We start from the raw sequence: 14,919 nt of genomic DNA, 5'->3' as shown, positions 1-14,919 counted from the left end.
GTCATATGTTGAAAGATTGGAGCGACTGGGCTTGTATACTCTGGAACTTAGAAGGCTGAGAGGGGATCCTATTGAAACATATAAGATTATTAAGGGATTGGACATGCTGGAGGCAGGAAGCATGTTCCCACTGTTGGGTGAGTCCAGAACCAGAGGGCACAGTCTAAGAATAAGTGGTGGGCCATTTAGAATGGAGTTGAGGAAAAACTTTTTCAGCCAGAGAGTGGTGGATATATGGAATGCTCTGCCCCAGAAGGCTGTGGAGGCCAAGTCTCTGGATGCTTTCAAGAAAGAGATGGATAGAGCTCTTAAAGATAGTGGAATCAAAGGTTATGGGAATAAGGCAGGAACTGGGTATTGATTGTAGATGATCAGCCATGATCACAGTGAATGGCGGTGCTGGCTCGAAGGGCCGAATGGCCTACTCCTGCACCTATTGTCTATTGTCTATACAGCAGAACATATACAAACTGTTTGGCCCAATACATGTAGGTCAAAAGTAAGCATCATGTAGAAAAGCACCATTCCAAGGAGTCTAATAGATTCCTTTTGGGCTAATCAAGTACAGTTGGTAAAATACAAGAGAACATTAGAATTAAAATACAAGAGAACATTAAAATTTACTTAAATAAAAAGTTTACAGTGATCTGATCAGAATCTCTTATTTTACTTTCATCATCATGCCACCAAGAAATGGAACAACTTATTTTTCACATTCTAAGAAGAATGGTTAAAGAGGTATTCCTTTGAAACATATCACATATAAGGTTCTAAGGATAGAATTATATTATCCATTGAAGTTAGGAAAATTTGTAAATTAAATTAAAATTAAATTGTTTCACATTACATACTCTTCACAACTAGCTATTAGAACAGTAGAAAGTACATACAGATTTCTGAAAAAGTTAATCTAATTCACTTTACATCAGTTGAATTCCAATACTTATGTTCTGACAACATACACATTATACGAGAACCCCAAGCCACATTGGTGTTGGCAATGGTGGTTTCCATTGCTTAACTGAGAAGTTGTGAAGAACAACTATCCTAACGTGATGTACTGTATCAGCTTTAAAATAAATAGGCATCCGTTAGTCTCGTGAGACCATGGATTTGCGCCTTGGAAGGTTTCCAGGGCGCAGGCCTGGGCAAGGTCGTATGGAAGACCGGCAGTTGCCCATGCTGCAAGTCTCCCCTCTCCACGCCACCAATGTTGTCCAAGGGAAGGGCACTAAGGCCGATACAGCTTGGCACCAGTGTCGTCGCAGATCAATGTGTGGTTAAGTGCCTTGCTCAAGGACACAACACACTGCCTCAGCAGAGGCTCAAACTAGCGACCTTCAGATCACTAGACTGACACCTTAACCACTTGGCCACGCGCCAACACTGTCAACACTGTGTTTCAGCTTTACCTGTTTAAAAAAAAGTGAAAGAACCTAGAGTCATGAACACCTAACTTAGGAAGTAGAAAAGAATCCTTATTGAATTTCTAAGTGAAAAGAACACTCTATTAGAAGTTCAAAATGGTGTATTCATGGTCACTGAAAATGTTGGTCTTCTGGACATCATTAAACGTGCAAATGGATATTGTTGTAACTGGGTGGAGGGATGCTGTTAGTGGCTGATGTTAGAGAGCCTGGTCTAAGTTCTTCCTTCTGCAAAGTCTGAATTTGCTCCGTCTGTGAAAGTGTACTGTTAGATGAACTGTGTGTACAGGGTAGAAGTTGAATCCTGCTGGTGTCTGTTAACATTTCATATGATGGAGGCAGAGCTGGCTCTTCAGATGCCAGTGGAATCAGAAGGCTGTTAGTTGGCATCATCATCACTGATGTGCAGTTGAGTCCCTCACAATATGGGCTGTACAAAGGGGCTTGTAGGTTATTAGGATCACTAGAAAAGAAAGAACAATAAATTTTCAAGCCAAAAATTGAAATTTCACTTGAAATACATTAATTATACTAGCATGTGTACAATGCTTAGGAACGCATGCAATTCTTCAAAAGATGATGCCTCAAAAAGGCAGCATCTATCATCAAGGAATCCCTCCACCCAGGGCATAGCCTCTTCTCATTGCTACCTTCAGGGAAGAGGTACAGGAGCCTGAAGGCAAACAGTCAACATTTTAGGAACAGCTTCTTACTTTCTACCATCATATTTCTTGACCATGAACCAATGAACACTACTTCACTATATTTGCTTTCTTTATTGTACAATTTATTTTACATATGTATATATAATTTTATTGTAATTTATAGTCTATTTTATGTATTAAACTATACTGCTGCCACAAAACAACAAATTTCATGAATAACAAATTTCACAACATATATCAGTGATAATAAACCTGATTCGGATTCTGAGGTGCATATATGAGCAGAATGGTGGACTCTTTTCTTAAAAAACAATTGTTTAATTCCTATTTTCAGAACAAATGTCATAAACTCTTGCCTTTAAAAATTAGTGATATCAATTACTTAACATGATTAGCCTCCCTTCTGTTCTACTAAAGTAAAAGTTTAAAAAAAAATCAAAATTGAGGCACTGGGATACTCAACATTGAAGCACAATGTGCAATTTCCAGCAAAATGTGAATGTGACTGAAGACACGGGTGCAAGGTTTGATCGAAACAGGTAAACTGAGCAGGTAGAATGAGCATTTTATCCATTACTATGACATCAAAAAATCTTTTTGGAGCTTGGAGACTTTCAATTTTTGTTTACATTTATCATACTTTCTCTGCAAATAATAAAAAATAATAGATTTTCTCTACTTTCTGAAGTAGCTCAAAGTTCAAAGTAAACTTATTATCAAATTATGTTTGTGCCACCATCTGCTACCCTGAGATTCATTTTCTTGCAGGCATTCACAGTAGAACAAAGAAATACAATAGAATCGGTGAAAAACTATACACAAAGACGGAGAAACAAGTAGTGTGTAAAATAAGCCAACCAGTGCAAATACAAACATAAATAAATAAACAGATAGAAAGTAATGCTGAGAGCATGAGTTGTATAGTCCTTGAAAGTGAGTCCATAGTTGTGTAATAGTTCAGAGCTGAGGTGATTAAAGTTATCTTTGCTAGTTCAGTAGCCTGATAGTTGAAGGGTAATAATGTTTCCTGAACCTGGTGGTACGGGACCTAGGGCTCCTATATCTCCTTCCCGATGGCAGCAGTGAGAAGACAGCATGGCTTGGATGGTGGCTATTTTATAATTTTAGCATTTATTGGACCTATCATCATTATATTGTAAAATAGCATCTTAGTCGCAACTCCTTTGATGGTGATTTCTATTTATCATTCTTTGGTGTCACTAGCAAGGCCAGCATTATTTTTTGCACAGCTCCAACCATTATCGACTATGTTTGAAAAACAGTGTCTCAAAAATAATGCCTAATCAACTTAATAGAATTTGTTCCTTCTCCGAAACTAGTCTGCTGTTTGTCCTACCTGTGCCTATAGTTGGCTCTCTGTTCCGTGGTGTTGGGATATGAGGTTGTTCTATTCCATTGCCTGTATCCACTGGACATTTGCCTATTCAGTTTTACAGACCATAGGAAGCCAAAAAGAAGCAGGAATCCTCCAATCAAGCAGAACAGAAAAGACAGTAATCTCAGCAGTGGGCTCAAGGAGGTTTGGTCGATGATAGTCTCCACTTTTTCAGGACATGTTTTGTTATCACTCCACCAGGCAAAACAAACAGCTGCAGACGTGAGAAGAACACCTCCTCCAATTGAGAGTCTACTGCGTAGTCGGGTGCACGCCATTTAGTTTGGGTACAAAGTGGGAAGTCCAATTGAAGACATGTGCTGACAAGTCTCTTGTTCAGTTTTTAGAAAAGCCATGGCCCAAACCCTGGAGACATCCTTGCAAACAGAGGAAGTGAAACAGTAATGCCATCTCTCTTGACAAAGTGATAACAAATAACACAGCAATAATCAGATTTCATTTTACAAAATGATTAGAAATGATCTTGAAGCACAATAAGATAAAAATGAGGAAATATCACTATAGTTCACATTTAACCCAATTCACTGTGGGTACTTGTGACATTTTCATTCCTTATTGAAAATCAGTACCTTAACACACAAGATGTGACTTTTGAAAAACTATGTTTTAGTTGCCCAAAATCAATATCTGGTAAGCACAGCAAGGATGTGCAAATGTTCTATATGTTGAAGAAAGATAATATATCTTACTTAGAAGATAAAATGAAAGTTCTTCTGCAGTAACTACACCCCCATGACTACTTGAAACTGAGCTGACATTGCCCAAGATTTGAAAGACATAATGGCAAGGTACCTGAGCAGTCAGCGATGGGACAGTTGCTCTTAATATATGTAAATGACTTGAGCTTGGATACAGGCCGCAACATCAAAATCTGCATATGACAAAACAATTGGCAGCAAGATTAACTGTGAAGACATTCATGTGGCTTCAGGAGTATACAGGAGTATATGGGAAGATAGGGGCATGAGGGACAAGACCATTCTACCTTGAACCTGACTCTAAATTGAGATAGATTACAATCTATTCCTCAAGTTAATCTACTCTCTTTTTCTAGAAATTTCTGAATAACTTTATCTCTCAAAATCTATCAGCTGCATCCTAGAGTGCACATGGAGAGGACATGGGGATGTCTACGACCAGGGGACAGAGCCTCAAAGTGTCCTTTTAGAATAGAGATGAGGAAGAATATCTTTAGCCAGAGGTTGGTGAATCTTTGGAATTCATTGCCACAGACAGCAGTGGAGGCTAAGTCATTAGGTATATTTAAAGTGGAGGTTGATAGGTTCTTGATTAGTGTCGAGGTTATGGGAGGGAACTTTTGGCAGGAAAATGGGGTCGAAAGGGATAATATGTCAGCCTTGATGGAATGGCAGAGCAGACTAGATTGGCCAAGTGGCTTAATTCTGCTTCTATGCCTTACGGTTTCACGGTCTTGATGGTTCCAGTTCCTCTTGTACCACATTTTAGAGGAAGAAGGGGCAGAGAGTTCTCGATATTTGTCAAAAGATTTTTTCAGAAATTACTCCTAACAGCCTAGCCCTTCCTTTCAGATTATAACTATAATATTTTAGAATGTGACACTAGCTGCAAGCTTAAATATTACGTTAAGGTTGATGGATTGTTATCACCTTAAGGAGTATGGTACATGATTAATCACTGCATCACCATTGTACTATGCTTTCACTGTTGCCATAGCTACAAATCAAAGCTGTGGTAATACTCTCAGGGTGGTAATGAAGAACATGGAGGAAGGCATTCCCATGAGTTGTATATTTTTCATATTTGTATATTTTGTAAGTTCACCTGAATTGCTGTGGTTTCAAAACCAAAGAAACCTTCAGTATGTGGGACTTATGATGTTCTCGAACCAGAGAGGATAACTTCATTCAAATTCACTCGCCCCATCACTGAACCTGTTCCCACAACCTATGGACTCTCTTTCAAGGACTCTTCATCTCATATTCCAGGTATTTATTGTTTGTTTATTTATTTATCTATCTATCTATCTATTTAGCTATTTTGTTTATTTATTCTTTTTGTGGTTGCACAGCTGTTGTCTTTTGCACATTAGTTGTTTGTTCTGCCGAGTGTGGCCTTTCATTGATTCCATTGTCTTTCTTGTATTTAATGTGAGTACTTGCAAGAAATGAGTCTCAGGATTATATACAGCGATATAGCATGCACTTTGATAATAATTTTACTCTGAAACTTGAACCTTTGCTATTTTAATGTTCCCTTTGTAAAAACTGTGAAATGTTACTACTGATGAGGTGGATTCTGTTAATCCTACTGACATAAAAGGAGCATTTGTTGAGAGTGCACATATAAAACACCATACTCGCCATTGTGGAAATATTGACATTCCTCGACGAATATTTCTAGGAAGCAGGAAACTGTCAATGGTAACAATCTCATTGAGAGTAAGAATGGATAGTTGGAGCTGGGGAAGGGGAGATTCTGGCACTAGTGTGTAAACATGGGATTGATTAAGATTCTAACAAATATTTAGGACCAGAGGAAATGTTTTAATGGAAAAATTCAATATGAAATTGGGAAGAAGAAATGAGTGAAAATTATAAAGATTATGAAACAATTACAAATGTTTGTATATAAGACATAGAAGAATTCTTGAGGTAAATGGCACGGCCTTGCCCAAAGTCATTGTTGAGAGCATGTTATCAGTGTAAACTAGAGCTATATTGTTATATTAAATATGGGACAGTTTCCTTTTGTGTATAACACAATGGCAAAAGGAAATTGAATGTGAAAGCTGGTGCCATACAGGATTTACACGCATCTTTTACTTTTCATTTCAGCTGTAGATTTTTCCACAGCACCTGGGCATTAATCATAGCAAAAGAAGCTCTCATGTCCTAATACAGGAGATATGGGATATTTTAGATATCATCCCTCTAAAGTTGTACTGAAAATTCAGTAATTGAAAATTCAAGATTTCCTTGATGAAGTTAACCACTAGGAAGTAATGCAAGTTAAAATGAAAGTAGTTCCTTTTGAATTGTGAATGGAGGCTTCATTCTGGTGGCCGCATCGTGTTGCATTTATGTGTGACATATCGTGAAGTTAGAGGATATCCTATAAATTTGCACCTACTTGCTTATTTAAATAAGAATCTCAGCCATGCTTTTGTACACAAGCATGAGTGGAAGATCAGACAAGGATCCCAAGGTCATTGGCATTCTTTCAAGATAGTTATGTAACAAAAATGGCAAGAATTCCAAAACAAAGTTCCACTTGAATTTTTAGTTCCTGAAATTTGTAGTGCAAAACGTGTCAAGAAAACAAATGGAGGCAAAAATTATAATTGCTCCCAGCCTGATCTTCATACAGTACTATTATTATTTGACATAGTGAGTCCAATCCTTTCCCCAGGAAAGATGATGATGACGACGACGACGACTCAGGCCTGAGAGACCAGCATCGGGCATTTTCATGCCTTACAAAGCGCGGATCGGAAGGCTGTGTGGGGCGCCACTGCTTGCACAGACATTTCGCAGTATTTTTCTTTATTTTATGAGGTCAAGTTGCGAGCTCAATACTCAACCCAGCACGGATGGAAAGTGTACTCGGGATCGGCCCAACTGGATTTGAACCTGGGAACCTCCGTTCCGGAATCCGGCGCTGATGTCACTGCGCCACCACCCAGGAAAGGGGAGCTGAAAACAAGAAGGCATAGGCTTAGGGAGATAAAGGTTTTTGAAAAATGGGATTCAAGGTGAATTGCAAGTTTGGACTCAGAATTGGCTTGCCCATAGAAGACGGATAGCAGGGGTAGAAGGAGGTTATTCTGGCTTTATGTCCATCACTGCAAGGATTGGTGCAGGGGCTTCTGTTTAAGTTCAAGTTCAAGATGAAGTTTGTCATTCAACCATATATGTGTATACCACCAAATGAAACAATGTTCCTCCAGACCAAAGTGCACAACACAGGCCATATAAGTTGTATACAACTCATAAAGTAATATTTCCACCACTAAATTAACAGATATTAAAATATATTCCAGAAGATTAAGATTTAGCATAATGTGCATTTTCTTCACAAGTTAAAAAGTAAACAGTGTAATATGACTGTGGCTTCATACATGATGAGATCTGGGTGGTGGCAGGAAGTTCATAGTTTCACTGCTTGGGGAAAGAAGCTGTTTCCCATCCCATCAGTCCTTGTCCTAATATCATGGTACCTCCTGCCTGAAGATAGGGGGTCAAGAGATTGTGGGATGGATGGGAGAGATCATTAATAATGCAAAGGGCCCTGCGTATGCAGCACTCCTGATAAATATCTTAGGTGGGTGGAAGTGAGTTGTTTGAGATATATATATATATATATATATCTCAATAATTTGAATTAAAATATTGATGGGTGGATTAACAAGTTTGTGGATGACACCAAGACTGATATAGTTGTGGACAGTGTAAAGGACTGTCAAAGAATACAGTGAGATATAGATCAGTTACAGATACGGGTAGAGAAGTGGCAGATAGAGTTTAATGAGAATCAGAATCAGGTTTATTATCACCGGCATGTGTCATGAAACTTTTTAACTTAGCAGCAGCAGTTCAATGCAATAAATGATAATATGATAATATAGAAAGAAAATAAAATAAATATATCAATTATAGTAAGTATATATGTGTATATTAAATAGTTAGATTAAATATAGTACTAAATAGAAATTATATATAAACTGAAGTAGTGTTCATGGGTTCAATGTCCATTTAGGAATTGTATGGCAGAGGGGAAGAAGCTGTTCCTGAATCACTGAGTGTGTGCCTTCAGGCTTCTGTACCTCCTTTCTGACAGTAACAATGAGAAGAGGGCATGTTCTGGGTGATGGGGGTCCTTAATAATCGATGCCACCTTTCTGAGGCACCGATTCTTGAGGATGCCTTGCTACTAGGCAGGCTGGTACCCAAGATGGAACTGACTAATTTTACAACTTTCTGTAACCCTCACCACATACCAGACAGTGATATAGCCTGTCAGAATGCTCTCCATGGTATGTTAATACAAGTTTATGAGTATGTTAGGTGACAAACCAAATCTTTTCAAACTCCTAACAATACATAGCTGCTGTCTTGGCTTCTGTATAGTTGCATGGATATGTTGGGACCAAGTTAAATCCTCAGAGACCTTCACATCCAGGAACTTGAAATTGCTCACTCTCTCCACTTCTGATCCCTCTGAGGATTGGTTTGTGTTCCCTCATCTCACCCTTTCTGAAGTCCACAATCAGCTCTTTCATCTTACTGACATTGAGTGCAATGTTGTTGCTACAACACCACTCAACAAGTTGGTCTATCTCACTCCCGTATGCCCTCTCATTTCCATCTGAGATACTACTAACTATGGTTGTATCACAGGCAAATTTATAGATGTCATTTAAGCTGTACCAGGCTACACAGTCAGTGTGCTAAGCACACACTCCTGAGGTACACCAATGTTGATTGTCAGTGAGGAGGAGATATTAACACATCCACACAGATTGTGGTCTTCCGGTTAGGAAGTCAAGCATCCAATTGCAGAGGGAGGTACAGAGGTCCAGGTTCGATCAGAACTGTGGGAATGGTGGTGTTAAATGCTGAGCTATAGTCAATAAACAGCATCTTGACATAGGTGTTTGTATTGTCCAGTGATCTAAGGCTGTGTGAAGAGGCATTGAGATTGCATCTGCTGTAGACCTATTGTGGCGATAGGCAGTCTGGGCAAGTTGGGAAGTTAAATAAAGGCAGAAAGTACGCGGTTAATGGTGGGCCACTTAATAGCACTGAAGGTCAGAGGGATCTTGGTGATGAAGTTCATAATTCACTGAAAGTGGCTATACAAGTGGATAAAGTGACAAAGAAGTAATGAGATATATAGATAGAAAGATACTTTATATTGATCCCAAAGGAAATTATAGTGTCTCTGTAGCATTACGAGTGCCATATTAGAAAAGAAGTAGAAGAAAAAATATAAGTTACCACAATCTAACAGGAAGGGGGTCATCATTTCCCTGGCTATAGGTTGACTCATTATAGAGCCTAATGGCCAAGGGTAAAAATGATCTCATATAGCATTGTTTGGAGCAGCATAGTTGTCTTAATCTACTACTAAAAGTGCTCCTCTGTTCAGCCAAAGTGGCATGCAGAGGGTGAGAAACAGTGTTCAGATTTGCCACGATTTTCTGTAGGGTCCTTTGTTCTACCACAGCCTTCACTGTGTCCAGTTTCACTCCTATAACAGAGCCAGCCTTTGTAATCAGTTTATTGAGCCTGTTGGCATCATCCCTGTTGATGCCATTGCCCCAGCACGCCGCCACATAGAAGGTTGTACTGGTGACAACAGACTGGTAGAAGATGTGAAGGAGAGGCCTGCATACTCCAAAGGATCTCAGTCTCCTCAGGAAGTAGAGACCACACTGGCCCTTCTTGTATTCAGCCTCTGTGTTGGTCCTCCACTCGAGTCTGTCATCCAGGTGCACTCTCAGTTATTTGTAGGTCCTCACCACATCCACATGTAGCCCCCCTGGCCACCCTCAGGGTCGCTCGGCTCGCTGTCGTCTAGGGAAACAGCCTCGGCCCCGCCAAACTGGGTAATTAGTTTGTGTGGATGCTGTGTGAGGTACCCCACCCTGCCCAAATAACAGACATTACACCAGATGCAATTAAATGATTTACAGTTTATAGATATTACTGGAACTATATAATTAAAAGAGAATAAAATATAAAAGGAAAATAAAAGGCGCCACACTTATCAAAGTTCAATCTCTTCGTGCACAAAAACCGTTGGAGCTCAAGGACCTTCTTCTTCACCCTGCGACCCCCTCGGACCACCTCGACCGGCCGCCTGGGACCAACAACGGTGGTCGACCAGACGCTCCATACGAGTCCGTCTCCGTCTCCTCTCCTCGCCGAACGTCCCGCTCGGGGTCCGACCCCGTTAGCGGACTCACAGCACCTGGTCCATCCTCTGTCTCGCTCTCCCGCCCTCTGCCCCCAAACCCCCTCGCAAACAGTATCTTCAAATACACCAAAACCATAACAACTATCCCAATTGGTTAATAGCACCCTCTTATCACACTCTAAACCACAATAAGCTGCTAGCGCAAACTTTCTCAGCGTTAAAGCACAACAAAGCTGCATTCCCCAGATTAACATAACAAAAACGCCATTTTAATTGGCCTCCGCAGTAACATAAAAATCGGAACCCCCTTACACTCATCCTCACCATCAATAGTAACAGGGAGCAGTGCAGGTTTAGTCTTCCTAAAGTCCATCGCCATCTCTTTTGTCTTACTGATGCTGAGCCACAGATGATTCAGCTTGCACCATTTGACAACGTCCTCCACCAGGGCCTTGTATTCACGCTCCCATCCTCCCTTTACATACCCAACTATTGCTGAGTCATCAGAGAGTTTCTGCAGAGGACGTGGCTCAGTGTTGTATCTAAATTCTGAGGTATATAGATTAAACAGGAAGGGAACCAATACAGTCTCCTGTGGGGCCCCAGTGTTGTTTGTAGCCATATCTGGCACACAGCTCTGAAGCCGCACAAACTTTGGTCTGCCAGTCAGGTAGTCCATTATCCAGGATACAATAGAAGTGCCAATCTGCTTTGAATGGAGCTTTTCTCTCAGCAATGAGGGCTGTATGGTACTGAAAGCACATGATAAATCAAAAACATGATTCTCACAGTGCTGCCCTGCTTATCCACTTTGCTCAGCAGGTAAATGACAATATCATTGATTCCAATATGCTCCTAGTGGGCAAGCTAGTGGGGGATTGAGGGCTGATCAGACCAGGGGTTGGAGGTGAGCCAGCACCAGCCTCTCTAGGGTCTTCAATGATGTGTGGTCAGGGCCACTGGACGGTGGCCATTCAAGACTTTCAGTTGGCCCTTCTTGGGTACTGGGACCAGACATGGTGTTTTCCATACAGTCAGGACCCTTTCCAGGCTGAGACTCAGACTGAACTGCACTGGAGAACTCCACACAGCTGCTCAGCACACTCCTTCAGGACCTTGGGGTTCACACCATCCAGTCTCAATGCTTTGCCATGTCTGAGTTTCCCCAGAGCCCTTCTCACCTGCTCAGTAGGGAAAGTGAGTCCATGATGACTGGGGAGTTGATGGTGGGGGCTGGGGGAGGTGAAGTTCAGGACAATAGTAGTCAGTATGTGGAGGTTTGGATGGTAGGTGGAGGGCAAGGAAGGGATGTAGACGGTGGTAGCCTGTGTTGTTCATCCATGTGTTGAACTGGAGGGGTGAGGAGGGAGAAGGGAGGCATTGGGTGCCTCAGCACCTGGACTGGTTTGCTGAGGGGGCTGTGAACAGGAGGGCAATTGTCAAACCTATTGGAGAATAGGTTTACAACCAATTCTGGTATCTGTCACAATCTATGTTCCGTACCTATTCTGGTATCTGTCCCCCACTTTTCCTTCGCTACATCAACGACTGCATTGGCACTGCTTCCTGCACGCATGCTGAGCTCGTTGACTTTATTAACTTTGCCTCCAACTTCCACCCTGCCCTCAAGTTTACCTGGTCCATTTCCGACACCTCCCTCCCCTTTCTAGATCTTTCTGTCTCTATCTCTGGAGACAGCTTATCCACTGATGTCTACTATAATCCTACTGACTCTCACAGCTATCTGGGCTATTCCTCTTCTCACCCTGTCTCTTGCAAAAATGCCATCCACTTCTCGCAATTCCTCCGTCTCCGCCGCATCTGCTCTCAGGATGAGGCTTTTCATTCCAGGACGAGGGAGATGTTCTCCTTTTTTAAAGAAAGGGGCTTCCCTTCCTCCACCATCAACTCTGCTCTCAAGTGCATCTTCCCCATTTTACGCACATCTGCTCTCACTCCATCCTCCCGTCACTCCACTAGGAATAGGGTTCCCCTGGTCCTCACCTACCACCCCACCAGCCTCCGGGTCCAACATATTATTCTCCGTAACTTCTGCCACCTCCAACGGGATCCCACCACTAAGCACATCTTTCCCTCCCCCCACTGCTTTCTGCAGGGATTGCTCCCTACGCAACTTCCTTGTCCATTCGTCCCCCCCAACCCTCCCCACTGATCTTCCTCCTGGCACTTATCCTTGTAAGCGGAACAAGTGCTACACATGCCCTTACACTTCCTCCCTTACCACCATTCAGGGCCCCAGACAGTCCTTCCAGGTGAGGCGACACTTCACCTGTGAGTCGGCTGGGGTGATATACTGCGTCCGGTGCTCCCGATGTGGCCTTCTATATATTGGCAAGACCTGACGCAGACTGGGAGACGACTTTGCTGAACACCTACACTCTGTCCACCAGAGAAAGCAGGATCTTGCAGTGGTCACACATTTTAATTCCACATCCCATTCCCATTCTGACATGTCTATCCACGGCCTCCTCTACTGTAAAGGTGAAGCCACACTCAGGTTGGAGGAACAACACCTTATATTCCGTCTGGGTAGCCTCCAACCTGATGGCATGAACATTGATTTCTCTAACTTACGCTAATGCCCCACCTCCCCCTCGTACCCCATCCGTTATTTATTTTTATACACACATTCTTTCTCTCACTCTCCTTTTTCTCCCTCTGTCCCTCTCACTATACCCCTTGCCCATCCTCTGGATTCCCCCCCCCCCCGTCTTTCTCCCCAGACCTCCTGTCCCATGATCCTCTCGTATCCCTTTTGCCAATCACCTGTCCAGCTCTTGGCTCCATCCCTCCCCCTCCTGTGTTCTCCTATCATTTTGGATCTCCCCCTCCCCCTCCCACTTTCAAATCTCTTACTCTTCCTTCAGTTAGTCCTGACGAAGGGTCTCGGCCTGAAACGTTGACTGTACATCTTCCTGGAGATGCTGCCTGGCCTGCTGCGTTCACCAGCAACTTTGATGTGTGTTGGTTGGAGAATTGGTTTAACTCATTAGCCCATTCACGGCTGCATTCCAAGGCTCTACAGCTAGGCTGATGGAAGCCAGTGATGTTCTTTATGTTTCTCCACAGCTTTCACCATGTGCTACTCTGCCCAAGCTTGTCCCCTAGCCCTCTCCTGAATTCCTCTTTTGCCACCTTGATCTTCTCCTTTAGCTCCCTCTGCACATGTTTCAATTCCTCCCTGTGGTTGAGAAGAGCCTTTAGATCACTGGTTTGTTGTTAGGGAAGCAGCGAACCATCCTTGATGGTATTACAGTGTCCACTGTAGATTGTCCTGGTCTAGCATGTTCTTCCACTCAATGAACACTGGAGGGCAGCAGTGATGGGATAGCCAGTGCCCAACCCAGCACCATTCCAGTGCACCCAGCAGAGGCCTAGTCTTTACCACAACCGCAGCAAAGCAGCTGTTGGTGTCACCAGTGAATTGGACTTGCAATATTCCATGTTACCAACATCTAACAGGATCTTGGGATCCCAATAGAAACGTCTAAGACAAACACTTACTCCGTTTGTTTGATCACGCACTCTCTCTGCACAATGGTTTGCAAAAAGTCCAGGCAACTCCATTGATATCAAGCAACTCACCAATGGGATATTCCTACAGCATTTGCTGTTTTTAGTATCCAGCACTGGCTTGCAGTCATGAAAAAGACATACAAATACACCTTTGCTTGGACCCAGAGATAAAGGGCAAGTTTGCTTTTTACAGAGGGTGGTGGGTGTCAGGTATGAGTTACCGGGGATGGGAGTGGAATTGAGTAGTTTGGTGGCATTTAAGAGGCTTTTGGGTAGTGTGATGGGGTCCTAAATTACCCCTATGAACTATGCTCGATTATCCCTGTGAACTGTGCTTTTGAAAGAGAGAGAGAGAGGTATGTAACACCGACATCTGGTTTTGAAGAGAGAGAGAGAGACAAAGACTTACTTTTGGATTTCTGCTGAGTTGGAGAGAGAGAGCACCAAGCAGCTCGTAGGTCACTATGGTGACTGAGGGTGGCGTTATTTGATGGACAATCGAGGTTATGGTTTCTCTGGAGGTTGTTTATACTTTCTCCAAGGACATTGCCTGCTTGTACTTTTTTACACAGACAAAGAAAGGAGGAGTTATTTGAGAGACAGTTGGTACTCAGTACGGTGAGATAAATAGGAGATCAGATGATAGACCTGCGGCACGTTTTTGGACACTGAATGAGCTTCGTAGTGCCCACAGAAAAAGTGGGTTTTTGGAGGATCGATCAGTGGCTCTTGCAGTGAGAAAAGGGATTGACCGATGGGGAGTTGTCCATGTGTCCAACCCTTGCCTGGGTCCATAGCTCCACCACAGAAAAACGGTCCTCTTTGTTGTGGTCACAGTCGGTGACTTTTAAAGGATTTCGGAGGACAACGGGAATATCGACAGCTTCAGCTCAACTGAAGACTCAAATCTCTCCCTCTCTCTCCATCACTGCTCAACTCAATACCACGAACTGAACTGAACTTTACTCATTGT

General features: G+C 42.4%; 1 protein-coding gene across 1 annotated transcript; it reads right to left on the bottom strand.

The window, feature by feature from the left end:
* Positions 1–1,568: 1,568 nt before the first annotated feature.
* LOC140206300 (uncharacterized) lies at positions 1,569–3,766 on the bottom strand. Its single transcript, XM_072274633.1, has 2 exons — positions 3,450–3,766; positions 1,569–1,890 (listed from the first exon to the last, which is right to left on the bottom strand). Exons 1-2 carry the CDS (start codon positions 3,764–3,766, stop codon positions 1,569–1,571), a joined length of 639 nt encoding a protein of 212 aa, XP_072130734.1.
* Between the last annotated feature and the right edge of the window lie 11,153 nt (positions 3,767–14,919).

This window comes from Mobula birostris, chromosome 12 (genome assembly GCF_030028105.1).
Source record: "Mobula birostris isolate sMobBir1 chromosome 12, sMobBir1.hap1, whole genome shotgun sequence".
Taxonomy (NCBI): Eukaryota; Metazoa; Chordata; class Chondrichthyes; order Myliobatiformes; family Myliobatidae; genus Mobula; species Mobula birostris.
The sequence above is the reverse complement of the archived record's forward strand: the minus strand, read 5'-3'. Positions and strand labels throughout refer to the sequence as shown.